Source organism: Zalophus californianus, chromosome 7, assembly GCF_009762305.2.
Source record: "Zalophus californianus isolate mZalCal1 chromosome 7, mZalCal1.pri.v2, whole genome shotgun sequence".
In the NCBI taxonomy this organism is placed as follows: Eukaryota; Metazoa; Chordata; class Mammalia; order Carnivora; family Otariidae; genus Zalophus; species Zalophus californianus.
Genome location: NC_045601.1, coordinates 90,274,983 through 90,295,693, shown reverse-complemented (window position 1 = coordinate 90,295,693; position 20,711 = coordinate 90,274,983). Strand labels below are relative to the sequence as shown.

At 34.3% G+C, this 20,711-nt stretch overlaps 1 protein-coding gene across 1 annotated transcript in view; it reads right to left on the bottom strand.

Moving 5' to 3' along the window:
- Nucleotides 1-20,711, bottom strand: part of EYS (eyes shut homolog) — a 1,577,782-nt gene that overhangs the window by 1,451,906 nt on the left and 105,165 nt on the right. Inside the window, 1 exon segment of the mRNA XM_027604057.2 lies at nt 12,120-12,234. Within this exon segment, the coding sequence (XP_027459858.2) occupies nt 12,120-12,234 (115 nt within the window).

The following is a 20,711-nucleotide window of genomic DNA, read 5'->3' as shown; positions in this document are numbered from 1 at the left end:
TAGATATGAGTATGACTCTAACTGCTGGTTCTCATAAAATAGATCAAATTGGACCGTATTAAAAATAATAAATTCACCATGACATCCTCTTTGGGGGTGATTCTAGATAATTTTATAATTTCTCAGGTCTTTCTTATATTTAAATCAGGAGTTTTAATGAGGAAATTAGGGACAATGTGCTTCTGCGGGTCAGTTAGGTTCATTTTAAAGTTCAGCTCATTCACCTTGGTTAACACCACTGAGTTATTAAAATCATTACTAAAGAGATAGAATAGAATTACAAAGAAGTGGTTGGAAAATTAGAACTTTGCAGAGTAAGAGTAACAGAGGCACCCAGTTTTTTAAAACTGAAATTTAATTTATGTATCCTGATTTCTATATTCACTGTTCAAATGAGATTAGTAATTTTAATTTTCTTTGCAAGAAAATTTGACTGGGTGACAGTCTATATTAAGCCTTTTTGTTACAATTATGTAGTTAAACTTTGCACCTCATTGTGAAGAGTTCTAGTCATCAGCATATTGTCAAAGGGAATTTTTGTAAATTAAGAAAGATTGCTTGCAAAAACATACTAACTTTGTGAAGGGCATCTAGAAAGATAAAGAATTAGGACTTCAGGTGACTACCAGGCTGAGAAAAATTGGTAACTGACAAAGAATTGGTGAAGGAAATGCCTTTCTCTGTTCTCATAACAGATGTAAGAATAATTAGGGACTGACCCAGATTTGCTAATAGTAAATCTAGTCAAAATACAATGGCAACAACCAACCAAAATACTGCCACTTCTATTCCTTTAGGACCTACAAGATTCCTTTTTGACCATTCATCTTCATACAATTCTTATTCCCTGAACTTTTCTGTCCAATCATAGGTTCAGGTAAGAAAAGATTATGAAGAACTGGGGAAAGGAGGTAGGAAATATATTTAACATTAAGCTGTCAGTTTGAGGAAATAATCCTTCTTTTTATTTCTTTCTCCAAATTTTTCTTTAAATTCCAGTTAGTTAACATACAATGTAATGTTAGTTTTAAGTATAGAATTTAGTGATTCACCACTTATATACAACACTCAGTGCTCATCACAACCAGTGCCCTCCCTAATACCCTATCACCTATTTAACCCATCCTCATGCCCACTTCCCCTCCAGTAACCCTCAGTTGGTTCCCCATAGTTAAGATCTGTTTCTTCATTTGCCTCTCTTTTTCTCCCCCATGTTCATTTGTTTTGTTTCTTAACTTTCACATATGAGTGAAATCATATGGTATTTGTCTTTCTTTGACTGACTTATTTTGCTTAGTATAAGACTCTCTAGATCCATCCACGTCTTTGCAAATGGCAATATTTCATTCCTTTTTAATCCTTCCTTATATGTTTTTTAAAGATTTTATTTATTCATTTGAGAGAAAGAGAGAGAAAGAGCACAAGCAGAGGGAGAGGCAGAGGGAGAGGGAGAAGCAGACTCCCTGCTGAGCTGGGAGCCCAACGTGGGTCTTGATCACAGGACCTGGAGATCATGACCTGAGCTGAAGGCAGACACTTAACCATCTGAGGCACCCAGGCGCCCCTAAGATACAGTCATCAAACCTAAACTTTGAATGACTACTGTAAAGCATGGGATAGGACCATGACCTGTCTTATTCAGCAGTGTATGCCTAGGTACAAAGTTTCTACAAAGTAGTTTTTCCATTAATAATATTTCATAAGAACAACTAGTCACATGGCACAAATAAGAAGGCTACAAAACCTGAGATGAAAAGAAGGTTAGAAACATTTTCCATAGAGACCCCTGACAAAGGCTTTCACCAAAACTTATTGTGGAAGAATGAAAGTTAGTTAACCCATGGGCCTCTGTGATTACCCCTGATTACATCTGCCCTCAAGATGATAGCTGTATAGTAAATTATATATGATTCTCACTTTGTAGTGTTGATCACCTCGTATTTAATTAATGCTTTGATTGGTTTCTTAGAGTGCTAGGTGAAACATAACTTCATAATTTGTTAATGATAATATGAGGATCATATAGATCACAATTTATAAAAATTAGGTGTCCATATTGGGGAAGAATACCAGTTAAACAGTGTTCCATGTATAAACCAGCTCTGGTTCAATGCCTGTTATACCAGAGAAGTAATTGATAGAACCCCATTTAATTCTCCAATGTATCCTGGTGTGGGTGATAGATTAGTAAGTCACGTACACATGCAGGATACATTAGCAGGGGCTATTCCTGTCTGAGTGAGTAATGGAAGAGCAAAATGTTAAAAAGACAAGATCTCACTTTATGAGCATGCCTGCTGTTTCCTTAAGTAGGTGACAAATGGAATCACAAGCACGCCTACCATTTCAAAGTAAACACAGAATTTTAACCAATGAATGATGAGTCCATTCCTTCCAAGTTACAGAACCAACCTTTTTTTCTGACCTGCACTGATTCATCTGTATCAATTAGTTACAGACGGTCCTAAAACTAGATTTCAACTATTCACAGGATTGCACTAGTTTGGAGTAAGTTGTTACTTCTTATACTTAAGCTGTTTTAATTTACTTTATCACCTGACATAAAAATTCTGCTGAAAGTAGGCAAAAGAAACGATAAAATATATGCTTGAAATGCCCTCCATTCTTGCTTTTATAAATTGATAATAGTATAAAATCAAATAAAATCAATTTTTAAACATGAGAGTTTTTTAATATATTCATCATTTAAGTTTATTCATCATTAGCTCTTATATAGCTAGTACTAATCATTATAATCACATAAAAATATGTAAAATTACAAAGTTGTTATTTATTGTAAATCAGTTAACTTACATATCTACTCTGTACCTAGAAGTGACATTGACATAAACTCTAATCTCTGAGTATTTCTATTTTTGTAAATAGAAATTTACTATTTCTAGAACTACTATTAAGAACTACTATTAAGACTACTATTAAGGGGCACCTGGGTGGCTCAGTCGGTTAAGCGACTGCCTTCGGCTCAGGTCATGATCCTGGAGTCCCGGGATCGAGTCCCACATCAGGCTCCCTGCTCGGCGGGGAGCCTGCTTCTCCCTCTGACCCTCCCTCCTCTCATGCCCTCTCTCATTCTCCCTCTCAAATAAACAAATAAAATCTTTAAAAAAAAAAAGACTACTATTAAGAACTACTATTAAGACACCAGTATATTTTCTGTACACAAAGATCTTGACATATAATAGAAGCTCTGTGGTAACTTTAATTTCTATTAATTCTTCAAAGATGGGGATACCAGTTGCTTTATTATTGCTTGCTGCCTAGGAAGGCAGTGTCAAGGGGACTCAGCTAATACTATGTGAGTCCAACCATAAAAAAAGTTTCTACCACTTTTTGTTACTAACAATGTAGGACAACAAAATCATTTGACAATTGGTTAAACACTAACCCTAGGAAAATTTTTTTTCTTGAGCTCTTTGAAAAAATTTATTCCAAGTCAAAACATGTTGTTTGTGCTTGCTTATTTAAAATATGCTTGGGATTCAAATGATTAAAATATATTGAAGAACTAAAATAAAGAAGTAACATATGCACAGGAAAAAGACTTAAAAGTTTAAAGCTACTGTGAGGACATTATTCTCTTTCAAACATTATTTTAGGCAACAGTCAACTTCCCTACCAAAAATCTGAACAGAAGCAGGATAAATTACCCACTTAATGAAGTAGATAGAGAAAGCCATTGAGAAACTAGTCTATGAAAGAGAGAGAAGAGCAAAGGAATAACAATTTCTGAGGTATAGGACATGGGCCAGGAGATTATTGTAGTGGACCCTGATTATAAAGCCTTCCTAAAGCTACTTCAAGCAGTTCAAGGACTCATTAATTTAGCCATTTTATGTTTAATAAATCTGGAATCCTGCTTCTGCCTCCCCCTCTCCTTACAAAGTAGAGAGAACTCGTTCTCATCACATATTTCATGCTACTTAACCTCCAAATTTTTCAACTAAATGTTCAATAATATAAATAAGAGGAAAAATTGAAACAAATTTGCTCAAGTGGCTCTCCCCCCAGGTCATGCTCTCTCACTCCGCGCACTCTCTCTCTCTCTCAAATAAATAAATACATCTTAAAAAAATTCAAACAAATTTAATCTAAGTCAGTATTTCAATATTTTTTTAAAAGATTTTATTTATTTATTTGTCAGAGAGAGAGAGAAAGAGAGCACAAGCACGGGGAGTGGCAGGCAGAGGCAGAGGGAGAAGCAGGCTCCCCACGGAGCAGGTAGCCCGATGCGGGAGTCGATCCCAGGACCCTGAGATCATGACCTAAGCGGAAGGCAGACACTTAAACATCTGAGCAACACAGGCATCCCTAAGTCAGTATTTCAGAGGGAAGGATTGAAAAGCAGAGTTTGTGACCAACCAGCATATATACTTTCTGAACTGAAAGTAACTAGTCTATTCCCAAAAAAGGAAGAAAGCAATTTGATTTAACCAACTCTAGGTACCTAACTCAGTTGCAGTGCCCACATAAACTAGAAAAAATGTTTCTCAATTTGGAATGTTATCTTATGCTAGGGGTCTGCTAGTTTGAGACAAAAGCTTCTCTTCTGTAAGTCTGAGGTTCTTTAACTTTCATGAAGACTGTTTTTCTTTCTGTGCACAGGTTTTCCTATTCTCCAATTTACACAGCCTAAAATTCCTAAGTCCAGTTTTCTCAACCACAGTGGTATAAATATTTGGACCTGATGTTTCTTTGTTGTGGGGGCTGTCATGTCCATTGCAAGATGCTTAGCAACAAGCCTGGCTGCTAAGACAGGGACCAGGAGCAGACTCAATCTGTATTTGTGACAACCACAAATGTCTCTAGACACTGACAAGTATCCCCCAGGGGACAAAAATTACACTTGGTTGCTCTGGGATCTTTTGTATTTGACCTTACCTATACTTTTCCAGAGATGTCTGTATCTCTCACCACAAACTATGGCACTATCCATCCATTCTCTAAACCTCAAGAAATGTCTCTGAGGATTGATAAAGAATGAACATATTGCTGTATTTTTCTAGTTGAGGGTACAATTACAAGGTACCTTTAGGAGCTTGGGATAGTTATGGGCCAGTAGGAAATAGTTTCAGCTTTTCTGTTCAACTTAGGCTTTAGTAGCATATCATAGTGTAAATATTTGATTTTTTTCATTTTGTATATGTGTGCAAACTAATATTTTGAGTGTCTATAACATATTTAGCTTATCCAACATTCCTTTCTTTGATTTGTTGACCTTTACATTTTTTTACATTAAAAAAAACAACATTGAGGGGTATTTTGTGTATCACATAATTCTTTCTGTCACCTGATGTCCCATGTCAAATTCCATGTCAAGTTAGCTTTGACTACCCTATTACTAAGAGAGATGTCTCCTGTTAGTCAATTTGTGGAGTTTGTGTTCTTCCTACATAGAAGCATCCTTCCAAAGAGGTTCCCATCTTCTACACTTGGCATGACTTGTCTTTGCTGAAACTTTGCTGCCTTCTCTGGAAGAAGGGTAGTCCTGTACAAAGGAACAAAGATATCTGCCTACATAGAGCTTAAATTTCAGCCTAATATACACTTATAGACAATGAAAAAGATATGTGAAGAACTATACTGTTATCTCGGAAACTGGATGGCAATGGTTGTTAAGAAGAAACTAAAAAAAGGAGCTGACACGTATGAACCCAGAAGTATTTAACATTTTCCACTGGGTGTCTATGGAAGAACTCACTGAAAAGGTAAACATTTGAGAAAATACCTAAACAGAATGGAGAACTCTACAAACCAGAAATTTGGGTCAAAATCTTTAAGATAAAGGCCCTGAGGCAGAACAGAGTACGCCTGGTTTCTTCTGAGAACTTCGAGGGCACTGTTGCTATTTTAGTGTGAGCTAGAAGGAATATGAACATTGAGCCTCTGGTGCAATGCTTACCTGATCTAGCACCTGAAAGTCCTAATTTTGTGAGCCTTCAAATTCTTGTGTGCATATGTGTGTGTGAGAGAGAGAGAAAGAGAGAGAGAGAGAGATTGAGAGAGAGAGAGAGAGATATTCTGTTCAGATTTTCTGTTGTTGCAACTAAAATTTTAAAACTCTAACTCCTACCCCAAATGCAAATTGTATTCATATGGAATTCTAATTTGAGCTTTACTTCTCTCAGTGTTCAGTATGACTTTGCATAAGTCACGCTTGCTGAAAATTATTGTAAAAAAAAAAGATTTAACTAGAGGATGGAAATAGAAAAGAGGAATGAAACAGATGGTAAAGTTAAACTAGATGAGTTTTAAATTTTGTTTTTTTGTTGGTTCCCAGTGAAACCTTATAGGAAACTTAAAAAGATGAGATAAAACATAAACTACTTTCTTATATCTGCATCCCTGAACCAGTTATAAAAGAAGAGAACCACAGGAGCTGTATATAAAGCTCTCATGGTATTTTCTTTGATGGTATAAAAAGCAGCAGTCAACAATTCTGTCAAAACATTAGGAAGTTATAAAATATTTGGATAGGCACAGACCAGAAACTGTGGCTCTAACCATGTATAATATCTATTAAAAATGAAATTAAATATATTAGTAAATCATTGAAACTCTAAGAAACACTGAATCATTGCTATGAGGCGACGTAAATAGCATTTAATTGCACAGTGACTATATTTTTAGTTTATTGTGTGCATAGTATCAATCATATTTTTAATTTAGTGGCTGTAATTTTTTCATTTTTATAAACATGAAAATGACAATCAGAACAGTTCTCTCCCTGTTTGAGTTCTTAATTTTTTTCAATGATTTATTTTTTGTGGCTATTAGAAATCTGACTCTCATTTGGGAAGTAACAATTGTTTTATCAAGGGGGCTATTTATATTATTAATATTGAGATTAATATTGACATTGTGAAAGTGCTCGATTAGAAATTCCTCATCACAATTTCAGTGAGAAAGTTCAGCATCCTTCTGCTACTTTAATTATAGAGAAAATGAATTAAAAAGGGAAATTTAATTCATGAGGATAGGCATATCTTAGAATTAATAAGGTTCTGACATACATTTTTTTACCCTTAATATTGTCCATCCTATTGCATTTAATATAAACTTCCTAATCTTAAAGTAATTATGGAATATGCTTTATCCTTCATAATACTACAATTAAATGTATATTCAAAAGAAATAAATCATTTTTTCTGATTATAATTTTCATCTAATTCCATTAACAGGAGTGGACCACTGTCACATTGTCGGTTTATTTCCTTTTATCCCATATTATGCATATCTGTACAATACAAATATCACAGGCTCCACTGGCCAATGCAACTCTGGTTAACCTTGGTGTTAAGTTAGATCTGGATTTTAACTCAGAGCCTCTCTGTGATTCCCTAAGCCATTCTTCCCCATGATTCTCTGTGGCTCCCTGCTTCCCTGGCCCTGTGTGTATTAACTTGTTCCTAGACTATATAGATTACAGGCCTCATATACTTCACTCTTTCCATTAAGTCAATGCAAATCTATAGGGAAAATTTACATTTATTTAAAATGACACATCTTGAGTGATTACGGGGATGGGTAAGTCAGAAAGTGTATCACCTTGTGCCATCTAACTGGCTCCCCCAACCCCCCTGCACTTCTTACTGCCTGGAAATGCCTGGGCTCTTGATATATAAGCTTTCATGATGTCTGAACACTCTGGGAGGTGAAACCCAATGGATAATCTCTGTGGGAGTAGTGCTGCCATGCCTGTTGACCTTTCCCACAACACAGGAAATACATATTTTATTTTATTACAAGAAGATAAATACCTTACATATACACATCTAAACCCAAATTACAGTTAGAATAATATAGCCATTTTTCATCAGATATTTTGATCTGAGTATTTTCCAAAAATCCCAATACACTTGAAAAACATAGTCTAAATTGGAGGTGTATTCTATTATAGGGACACATTATAATATTTAAGCTATTCTTGTTGCTTAATTTGATTATTTCTATTCTAAAATAAACAACAATATAGTGAATATTTTCTCACATGTTTAATATAATACTGCTTTCTTACTTCAGGTATTTCTAGATTATTACAGGTATTTTCAGGTATTTCTGAATTATTACAGATGAAAAAATTTTAGGTATATACTCTAAATTGCCAACTGGTGGTCCTATTTTCCCTGAATACATGTGATAATACTGTTGCATTTAATATGTATACTTTTGTGTTTTGATGGAAAAGTATAAAATGGTATGTCCATACTGCCTTAAATGATATTTCATCGATTTGAACATTTTAAAAGTGTGCTTATTTTCCATTTGCATTTTTATTTAAAGATTATTTATAAAAATCTACCATTGAAATTTATTGTTTTTTCTTTAAAAATAACTGATATAGTATACATATAATTTTTCATGAAGTAACAAATATGTCCCACTATGATAGAGTGTTTTTTATTTTATTTATTTTTTTAAAGATTTTATGTATTTATTTGAAAGAGAGAGAATGAGAGATACAGAGCACGAGAGGGAAGAGGGTCAGAGGGAGAAGCAGGCTCCCTGCTGAGCAGGGAGCCCGATGCAGGACTCGATCCCGGGACTCCAGGATCATGACCTGAGCCGAAGGCAGTCGCTTAAACAACTGAGCCACCCAGGCGCCCCAGAGTGTTTTTTTAATTTCTTGACAAGCAATCAAGGGTCAAGGAGATCACTTAGGGCATAGAGCCAAAGTGAAAATATACACATCTAAGCCCAAATTACAGTTAGAATTACAGCCTTTATTCAGTTATTGCCACAGTGCCGTTAACAGGAACAAAGAGGCTCCAGGTATTTTTCTCCCCAGAGGAACAACATGAGGCAAGATCCAGTGGCTGCAGCTGGATGAGGGAAGCCTCTCATTGTCCTGAAGAAAAGGCTCTTGACTACGGACTTGGTGGGGAGGTAGAGAAAGAGGCCTAGGGGTGGAAAAGTATTATGTCAATGTGGAGAAATGTGGCTCAGTCAAGGCCCCCCTATATAAAGAGGTCTCCCTGGAGGCACACAGGAAATGCCCCAGCTACGGCCCTCTGCTCCCCCAAAATGAAAAAGGCCTCTGAATAAGGTACATGTGTTGTTGAGAAGAATAAATAATCTGCAACTGTCGTGTGTGCCATTTTGTAGTCATTTAGGTGAGTGGATTGATAGTACCGTTCACATTTTGTATATCCCTCCTGATTTTCTGTCTACTTATTCTACCAATTACTGAAAGGAAAGTATTCATCTCTCAACTATAATTGTAATTTTACTTATTTCTCTTTTGGATTATGTCAGTTTCTGGTTCATGTATTTTGAATCTCTTTTATTAAATGTATAATTCAGTATGATTAGTTGACCCACTTATTTTTGTGAAATAAAGTCCTTCATCTTTGATAGTTCCTGATATTGAAATCTACCTTATTAATAAAACTACACCAGTATTTATTTTGTCTAATTTTTATATATCTCTCTCATTATTTTAGTTTCAATATGTCTCTATTTTTTTTTAAATGAGTATATTCAACAATTGAGTTTTGCTTCAGGTACCATTAATATTCTCTGCCTATTAACTGAAGTGTGTAATCAATTTATATTTACTGTGATCCTGGATATAGTTGAATTTAAGTGTATCATTTTGCTTGCATTATGCCTGCTCTCTTCTTTCCTCTGAATATAAATATATTTGTTTTCTCCAAACAGGACGAGAAATAGTTCAAATCTCTTCCTAAAATATTATAGTTTATCATATAGTCTCTTTGAATTTGGTCGATATATTCAAAAGTTAATAATGCAAAATTAGAGTAGAAAAACAAATATCAGTTAAAAAATCCAAAAACGTATTTTATATTTACAAGCTAAAAATAATTTGACTATAATATTTATTTTATTTTCTTTAATATATCACATTGAACTTAATTATCATGAAAATATAAATTAAGTTAATTGAATATAAACTATTTCAAAACTTCAATATAGCCATAACTAAGATTATTAATCAGTAGGGAAAAACATATTTTTGGAAAAATATAGTGTTAAAAACATTAGCAATGCACATTATCTTCATCATCACCTAAATTTTAACTGAATGTGAAGGCCAATAGCATTTCCTTCTTGCTAATATTTTATCTAGTGAAAAGTCATTAAACTTAAAGTAGAATTATAGAAAAAGCAGATTTGGCGAGGTGATGATAAGTCCAGTCTAGTTCCTTAAAAAAGAAATTAAAACTGGATTTGAGTCAGTAACATAGAGATAATTGTTGACATACTAGAACAGGTAATATTTTCCAGGAAGAAATGATGGTGGAGGAAGAGAAATTTAAAAATAAAAGTCAGAGATAAATTCTCAGAGACTATCTCAAGACAAAACAGAAACCAAAGCCCAAACATGAATAGTATAATATAAAAGAAATTCAAACCAAAGCAGGAAAGACATTTCAATTAGACAATCTCCTATTAAGGAAAGGGTAAATATATTTTAAAGGAAAAAGAGATGCTAGTACATTTTTTATACTGAAAGTAGTTATATATTGTACTTAAAAGTATGAGTTGTAGAGTTGCTTGGAGTAAGTTTTAAATCTAGCTTCATCCATCCTTACCAATATGTATGAATTTGGGAAAATATTAAAAGCTCAGTAGACATTTTAATTTTCTATAAAATGTAATGGTATTTATGTGAAGATCAAGTGAAATAATGACCATAAATGACATGCTATAATACAAATGTTTTATAGCTGCAAAATGAATGTTATGTTCTTATCCTATATGTTCTTGCATAATAACATTTTCATATTTTAGCATATGTTTCCAGAAGTATACACATAAATTCCATGATTCATTTTATAAATTGACATTTCATTACTTTAAAAATATTTTATTAAAATATTTTGTATTTAGAGAAAACAATAAAATGAATGCCATAATCCTACTGTCATTATTTACCAAAACAGTTTTAAGAAATAAAGCATCATAAATGGATTAGAAGTTCCTTCTGTACTCTCAGTGATCTTTTCCCCACTTCTCTTTATAGAGAGCCCTTCTAGTAAAGCCAGTGTGTATATTTCTGATATGTGTGTTTATACTTTTGCTATATATTTATCAATCATAAGAAGTATTAACTTTCTTGTGTATAAAAATTTTAATTAATCATTATCAGGCTATCTATGTCAGTCTTCAATAAGATTTTAAAATTCAACATTATGTTTTGATATTTAAAAGTATTAATACATGTAGCTATTGTTCACTTATTTTAACCACTCATTGTAATCCCATGGTATGACTCTGCCATGATGAATTTTTCCACTCTCTTATCCATAAGCTTTTTAAAAAAAATATTTATTTATTTATTTGTTTGTTTGTTTATTTATTTTTATTTTTATTATGTTATGTTAATCACCATACAGTATGCTTTAAGTTTGTTTCAAATTTGGCGTGAAAATTCTTGTATATTTCTCTTTCAGTGCATGCCTGATAATTTTTCCAATAGACATACCTGAAAGTGGAAATGCTGAGTTGTAGGATATGACTTACTGTCTGTCGCACACCCATTGTGTACTTGTAAAGTCATTTCAAAAACTATCCACCAATAAAAAGCATATTTGTATATCCTAACTACCTCACTAACTTTATTCTCCATCTAGTTTAAGTGCTTATGGCATTAGTAACTGTGGTTTTACATATACAGAGATATATTGCCAGGACTCAATTACCTATACACTTATTTTATAATAAACACACTGCCTAGAACTCTTGTTAATGCCCTTCCAACATAATTCTTACAAGTTAAAAATCTCCATTACTAAACTTTATTTATTTTTTTAAGATTTTTATTTATTTGACAGAGAGAGACACAGGGAAGGAGGGAACACAAGCAGGGGGAGAAGCAGGCTTCCCGCAGAGCAGGGAGCCCGATACGGGGCTTGATCCCAGGATCCTGGGATCATGACCTGAGCCGAAGGCAGATGCTTAACATCTGAGCCACCCAGGCACCCCTCCATTACTAAACTTTATATAAGTCATGTTTAAATATACATATAAAGATATAATTCTCTGGTTTAGATTAATTTAGCATTTGAAATACAGACTGCCTGAAGCTATTGTATTTTCAAGTGCTAAATTACTCTGCCATGTATTAAATTACTTACTATGAATCTTCCACTTATATTGAAACACCGTCCTTCATTCAGACAATTGATGTTGAGCAGTCTACAGTGGTCAATTACTTTCTCACAGTTTTTTCCAGTAAATCCTGGCAAACAACTGTAAATACATCCACATAAATAAGAAAAGTTACAATTTAAATATTTTCACAAAAGCCTATTAACAGTCTTACAAAAATAATAATGCTTTGTTTAAATTACATACAACATATATTATTACCTGATATTTTTAATCATTAATTTTGTCTATGCATGCTTGTGTTCCTAGCAAAGGAGAAAAAATGATCTATTTAGTGAGAATCAGAGTAAACTACATTCATTTAATAGTCTTAATATTATCTTTTAAGAATTTAATAGTAAAATTAATTTTGGCCTAACTGAATATTTAACAATAAAATATAGGTTTTGGAAAACTATTGGAATAAATACAACAATTTTTTAAAATGTGAAAAAAGGGTGACAAGTGAGATTTCTAGTGCTTAATAAAGCCATTATGTACTGATGAGGTGCTACAAGGATTTAATGACACACATAAATTTGAGACATAGTATAAAGAGTTACAGTGAACAGTAATAGTATGGTCATAGGCTACTTATAGGGTTTTATTTATAGTCATCTTTACCTTTTTTTTCCTAAATAAAGCAATCTTGTACTGTAAGTGCCTAGGAATAAGACTTTTTTATGTTAACTGATTTAATTTATTTATTTATTTATTTATTTTTATTATGTTATGTTAATTACCGTACATTACATCATTAGTTTTTGATGTAGTGTTCCATGATTCATTGTTTGCGTGTAACACCCAGTGCTCCACGCAGAGCGTGCCCTCTTTAATACCCATCACCAGGCTAACCCATCCCCCCACCCCCCTCCCCTCTAGAATCCTCAGTTTGTTTTTCAGAGTCCATAGTCTCTCATGGTTCATCTCCCTCTCCAATTTCCCTCATAAGCTTTTTTGATTGTATTGGCAATGCCTGACACTAAGCTTTTGATTGCCAAGGCATCCATTTCAGACACCCATCTCAAATGAACATATTGCCATCTATATGACACAGAGACTAGCTACACAACAAGATAAGAAGACAGGTCTTCCCCACCCATGAAGTTCCCTTTATATAAATCTCTGTGTAACCAAATAATTGGCCACTTCCTTTCCCACTTTCTAATTCCCATTCTTTCCTTCTAAATTCACCAGTAAAGAGTGAATCTGTGAAACCGTACGTGCCCCACTCTTGACCCCAATAAATGAACAACCCCAGGTCCACATAGTTTCTCTTTCTTGCTCTCTCTGCCAGCAGCTTGGCTGCTGGTCTGTGGGTATGCCCTGTACACCCCAGGATTTGAGTAATAAACCTTGTTTATCAAAGATCACTGATGGTTGATGCTAAGTGCATCTTGCAAGCATAAGAACCACAGAGGCCACAACATTGGCTCCTGTAGGGGAAACGTATATGGAGGCTGCCAAGAGTACTATCAGCCCTGGTGAGTGCCCCAGGTGTTCCTAGTTGATAGCATCTCTATAGATAGGTTGAGACACACAAAACAAATCTGGATTCCAGGTTACTGCAATTCATTAGCTGCAATCAATAAGATGCTAAGAATACATGGTGTACTGTCTTCTTTGCCCTCACTCTCATTAATTTGTGAGAAATATTCCTGTACTTTAAATCACATTTAGTAAACTTTCTATTGAAAGTGAATGGAGCACCAAATTAAATGACAATGTATCTCTCTAAAGTAGATACTAGAGATTTTAAGGCCAAAATAATACTTTTTTTTCTTCTTTTTAGAGAGAGTGCGTGTGAAGTGGGGGCACAGGGAAAGAGAGAGAAAGAATCTTAGGTATGTTCCACACCCAGCACAGAGGCCAGCAAGGGGTTTGACCTCCTGACCTGAGCCGAAATCAAGAGTCAAGCACTTAACCGACTGAGCCATCCAGGAGCCCCCAAAATACTTCTTAAGACTAAGTTGTTACAAACTGATTTAATAACGAAGTGAATTATATCATATATTAATTATTTCAAATATCTTACAAGGACACAGGATAATTTCATAAAAGAAGGAATCAAAGGCCATGTTGACATAGTTTAACTGAAATAACATCAGTAAAATACTTTAATAATTCTCTTTTCCTACTCTTCAAGGTATAGCCTGGCACTGGCACCTTGTAGAATTAAACCATTCCTTCATTTATGTCAGGAATACCATCCATTTTCTTTAGCACCTACTATGTACCAGCAACTAGGCTAATTGTTTTAACACTATTTTCTATTTTCTCATTCAATCCTTATAAATCCCATGTGATACATATCATTACCACTATATTAAATGAAGGAACAAACTCAGAGAAGTTAAGAGATTTACTTTGGTCATATAACTAATTTTAGAGCTGCTAATAAAATTAAGTATGGTCTTAACTTTAAAAGTATTGTATCTGTTACTCTATTAATAAAACCTGTTAGGACATGTTTACCTTACTTCCCTCGTTCTGAGGATCTACCTAGAAAGCCAGAAATTACTCCAAGTACCACTTTGTTGTGAAAGGTATCATTCCCACCCTTTCCTACTGGGGATAAGGAGTAGCGGGGATAAGGAGTAGCAGGAGTAAGGAAACACCAGAATATCCTTAAATTTTGGTGAGTTGTACTTATCATGTCTCAATTCTCCTTTGAGAGAGGAGTCAAACTGTCCAAGACTAGCTAAGGACATGTGTCTTATTTGGTCTTATATTGTTCTGGAGTATGGTTTCCAAAGAGAAGGATCAGAGCTATAAATTAAATGAAGAACTAATATTCAGTCCTTCATGAGATCAGATCAACAGGTTGCTGAATGAAGATTAGGGAGCAGCAACTCTGAGAAAGATGTTTCTAAACAAAGCAGAACTTACTAATTATGAAATATTGTGCCGAAGTGTTAGCACTCTCACAATATACTAAGAAGGAAGCCCCACAACACCATCTTTAATACTTTGGCCCAGGGAGGTTTAACCCAAAGGCAGAGGAAACCCATAATGAGAAAATTTTTCTGTTGAGTTACGTGCTATCAACCCTCCATGTCTAAATTCCTACTCATAGTTTGAAATCTAAGAGGAGCTTTTGAATCTCATCCTAATGATATCCTAACAACTCAGCCTGCAGCCAGGGAAAGAAAAGTCTTAAATAGTATTCTTAAGAGTTTAAACCAGAGAAAACAAAGACAAAGAAAAATAAATAAAAACAAACTCTAGAATAATACGGACACTTTGAGAAATTCTATTACAAAAGTGCAAGTAAAGATGAAAGATGCTAAAGATAAAGAGAAAATACATAAAAGAAGAGAGAAGTTTCAAATAAAATCAACAGTTCGGCCCAATAAGTTAAACAGATAAGACTTTTTATGAAATACAATATAGAAGATAATATGGTGAGATAGTATATAAATAGGGAGATGATTTAGTGGCTAACAAAAATTAAAATAGAGCCAAATGAGTTAAGAAAGAAGTGCTTTGAAATAAAAGTAGATAGAAATAAAATATGTTCAATATAAACAATAAAGTCTGAATTGTCACCTCATTCCCCCAAAAAATGTTAAAAGTAGGGTACAATTCATACTTGAGAATATATAGCAAAAAGTGAAAGAAAAAGAAAATATAAAAAATGAACACTTAAAGCACAGTGAATCAGAATATTTTAACAGTTTGATAAGGGCAAAAACACATTTTAGGAACTGGTCTGTGTGAATATCAGAACACAATAGCTAATATTTGGCAATTTGAAAAATCTGTAAATTTTATTATATTGAGTTTTTCTACCCTTTCTTCATTCATATTTCTACCTTGATAAAATAAACTATACTGGCCTACTTACACATTCCCTATGACATTACAATATTAAGCAAAACTGATTTTTTTAAAGTTTTTTTACAGGACATGTACAGAACCTAATAATTTTATTTTAAATGAAGATTTAGTACAAAATTACACTGACTACATTTCACATCAAGAGACAAGTACTACAATTAATAAGGCCAGAGTCATTTATTTAAAAAGATCATGAGATAGATATTTTTCTGGAACGTGTAATTAAGAAATCAAGGGAAAGAACACAAATACACAAAAATAAAAATGCAAAAGGGAATATGAGGACAAATGGAAGCTAACAACACTACATATTCCTCAGTGCAAATATGCTAAAACGTTTATGTTAAAATATAGATTGCCAAAATTGAATAAAAATAAGAATAGCTGAATAGAACAAAATATTTGGTGGAACTAACTAAAAGATGCTAGGCTTATTTATTTATATGGATGAAGAATTCCAATTCCTATGAAATAGATGATTCTCATGGTATGTAAGTTTTGATCCTTAGAAAATGTATGCCAGTTATCAGAATTTGAATGCAAAAGCCTCAAAATGTACAACAGAAATAGTTACCACTAAACTCATATTTGAAAATGAATAAAAGTATGTTGTATTCATTGACACAAAATTCTATTGCTAGGACTTTATCCTGAAGAAATACTCAGATGTAATAAATATACATTTATATCCATATTTTCCCCATGATAGTCCAAATGAAGCACCTACAGAAAGCAGAAACTGCTAATGTAAGAAGTCATTCTAGCCCACTGCCCTAGTCTATCACCACTGTTCCCATACTACCAATAACGCAAAGACATTATAAACAAGAGGCCAATTCCTGTCCAAATTGCCCATTCTTCTTCAGAAACCTTGGTCATCAAAAGTTTCATGTTAATGAATCTCATTCTCATTGTATATTTAAAAATATATATTCTATTTTAACTAATTTAGTACCGATTTAGTTTTTTTCATACATAAAGTGTAGATTTTGTGCTATCCTATTACTGTTGAACTGAGAAGAAACATGCTGTTCTTAGGCAACTCAAGTGGTTCTCCATGACTAGAGCTCAAAGTAAATAATTAGAGTAGCAAAAGATGAGAGGAGAAACAGATCATGAAGGAATTTGTAAGAGTTATCAATATTCAGAAGTATCAAAAACTTAAGAGTGAAAATCAGGAGACTGGAAGTAGGGAACGGGAATGAAAGAAAATAAACAACCAAGTATAAAAGATGAAAGAAGCCTTGTATGAATCAATGGTAATATGTTATTATACTGGAGACTATGCTTAACTTAAATCTTTTTAAATGAAGTTCAAAAAAAAAAAGTGAAATTGAGATGCTTCAGAGAGAGAGAGTTGTCAGGTAAACCTTTATCTGAAATTAAGGGGAAGCCTCATCTCTTTACCTTCAAAAATGCTGCTCCCTCCTATTATCTGCCATCCACTGGTATATGTGGGATCATGTAAATCCATGGTGCTGCTCATGCCTCTGCTTCTCCTTGCACTGTGATCATTTCATAAACTCAAACCCACCAGGGCCTGAACTACAGCATTAACCTTTCATGCGGGCTCTCCTACAACAGCTGCCACTCTTCCCAGAACATTGCGTCAACTTTACTGCCAATACCTTCACGTCTTTTTGACCCTAACCATGCCAGACTTTCTACTGTGCATGCCAATACTATGGTCAACTCAGGCTGCTTCTCAGCTTTCCACTGCCCTTGGCTTTGCTGACTTCACTGATAACCTTTATTACTCAAACTGTTCCTATAAAGTTGCTAGGGAACTGTTCAACCTCCTTAGAGATCCATGCATTTAGAAGAGTCTCATAGCAGAGGTCTGCATACTTAGGTCCGTTCGGTTTGCATATAGCTCTTTACAATCAGGAGAAGAGATCCATGAATGAATCCAGGCACTGGTACTCATTTCTACCCCTGAGATAAATTCTCTTTGTTGGACAGAAATATTATTTTAGGGTTTCAGAGATCCTTTCCTCTTCTTTTTTTTTCTTTTTCCCATCTCTTCCTTCCTTCCTTCCTCATTCCTTCCTTCCTTCCTTCCTCTCTTCTACTCTTCATAGTTCAGAAAAGCTCCCCACCCCCAAAAAAAGAAAAGAAAAGAAAGGCTCCAAAACATTTACATTCCGTTAATGGTAAACTTATATTTCTTTGATGTAAAGCCAATCACATAATGTTTACTATGTTTTTATGGGGGGGGCAACAAAAGTTAATTGTTTCACAAATCTGGATACATAATTTTCTTCCTGTAACCCCATATTTCTTCTTCATGATGTCTACTTTCCTATCCACTAACAAATCCCAGGGCTTTGCTCACATAATTTATTTCTTTTAGTTCTAGACCTTAAATACAATTTCCTCCACAGATGTTCCATCTGCTTCAGGAGCCCTATTTTAGCACCTATATACACCTTGATATTCTATCATTATCTATCTACACTCACCTATGTGAGTATATGAACATGTATGTGTACATATGCACATGTACACACATACATGCACACATTTTAATTTTCACTTTTAATCCACATTCCCTTTTTGAAATTTTCACTCTAGTCCATTTTATATTTAGAAAGCATATTTTCCAGTTATCTTCTTCAGATAGGTTACCTGGGTGATAGGTTTTCTGATTGTCTGCATAAATATAAATATTTTTCTCACCATCCAATATATAGTAGTCATGTGTAAGATTTGGAGGAGGCAGTATTTTCTCTGCATAGTCTATAGATGCTTTCTAAAGCTATAAATGTTATACTACTGTCCTGAAGCAACTAGTGTTGAAAATAAACAATATGATGTCATGCTGATTACTTTTCCTTTGTAGGAAAATTGTTTTTTCCTGCCTTAAAGCTTGATAGATATTTCACTGTGTGTTTTTTTATCATCAATCTAGCTTGGATAGAGTGTTTTCAACACTCAGACTCAGCCCTTGCTCCAGTTCAGAGAAATATTCTACAATTTGATTAATTATTGCTTCTCCTCCATATGTTCTTTTATTCCTTCTAGAGCTGCTATCATTCATATGTTAGATCTCCTTGATCTATTCTCCAAGATCCTCAAGTTTCTTCATCATGATTCATTAACTAATTCATCCATTAAGCTCTTCAGTAAATAATCCTTGAGCTCCTTCTGTAGGTAGTTATTTTTCTAGCCATGGTGCATATTCAGTGAAAAAGTTTTTTTTTTTTCTTTCCTCATGGTAGAGGACAGGAAATAAAGACTTAGATAAAGAATATTTAAAGAGAGAAGGTTTGGTTACAGTGGCAAGTTACTGTGTAACTTGGCAGTTACAGTGTATGGCAAGCACAGGTTGTTGCTGTTTTCCCAAAGTTTGCATCAGGGACAGCTTCATGGGCAATTACTATTTCATAAGACCAGGATAAATTTAGGGTGAGGTCACGTATGCACATGAAGATAAAAGCAGATCCCCATGTATTTACTCTTTTCTCTACTTTAAAATACTTCTTCCATAAAGCATTCAAGATTTCCATAATTTGGGGCGCTTGGGTGGCTCAGTTGGTTAAGCCACTGCCTTCGGCTCAGGTCATGATCCTGGAGTCCCGGGATCGAGTCCCGCATCGGGCTTCCTGCTCAGCAGGGAGTCTGCTTCTCCCTCTGACCCTCTTCCCTCTCGTGCTCTCTATCTCTCATTCTCTCTCTCTCAAATAAATAAATAAAGCCTTTAAAAAAAAAGATTTCCATAATTTGTATTACCACTTTCCTTCCAATTTTCCATCCATGTTGTTAATTGAATAGTATGTTTTTTAGTTGTAGTCTTGATAAGTATGTATATTTATGTGCCCTCCTCTGGAATCTTCTCACTTATTTTTACTACAGTTATCTAATTTTATATGACCTCTCTCTCCTCCAGAGATTCTAATATCCTCAAGTTGTGATCGTTTTATTTTAACTCATGCTCTTCTCCTGTCTCTGGCCTCTCTTGTATCCAGAATTTTTCTTTGCTAACTCAGTGCCTTAAGTGCAGTATCCTTCAGTGAATGGAAGGAGAAATTGGGCCAAGAAAGTTGAAGCAACCAGGACATCAGTCCTCTCCTTACAGTCTCTGAGGCCGGAAAGATCTGGCCTCTTTCCTCCTTGGTATCACTGAGCAAACTCTCACTGAGAGTCTACCCCTGTAAATTCAGAACTTAATTGACTCTTTATGGCAAAGGAGAACAAGAACAAGTAAGTAGGTTGATTTCTGACCTACCCTCAAATAGTCAAAGTGTTTATACTGATGAAGTAGCTGCTATTTTCTGGTTATTGTTCTGTTGTCCCTCTGCTAATTTACAAATGCTTCCTAGCTCGCAAAGCAAGAGAAGCTGCACAAATTGCTTCTGTTGAGATAGTCAGGGAAGCTAAAACCTAACCTATTTTAGCTGATCAAGGTGTCTAGAAATCATTTTGGTCAAAGAAGTCAGCTGTTTTAAGTATGGGGAGAGGAGAAAGAAATGCCGTTCAGTTCACCATGTTCATGGAATAGCCAGTGTATAATTATATTTTTGTATAAAACTATTGTTTTATAATAAATACTAAAGTAGTAGGAAACAGTAAATATTTTTGTGAAACTAGAGGGTAAGAGAAATGTAAATAATTGTGATGAAAATATCCAAGGTGTTATTTTTAGTGGTAAAAAGGGAGCTAATATATAGAAGAACAGAGGGTCTGAATAAGATAGATGTAAGGAAAAGAAAAGAAAGATAATGGAAATAAAATATGTT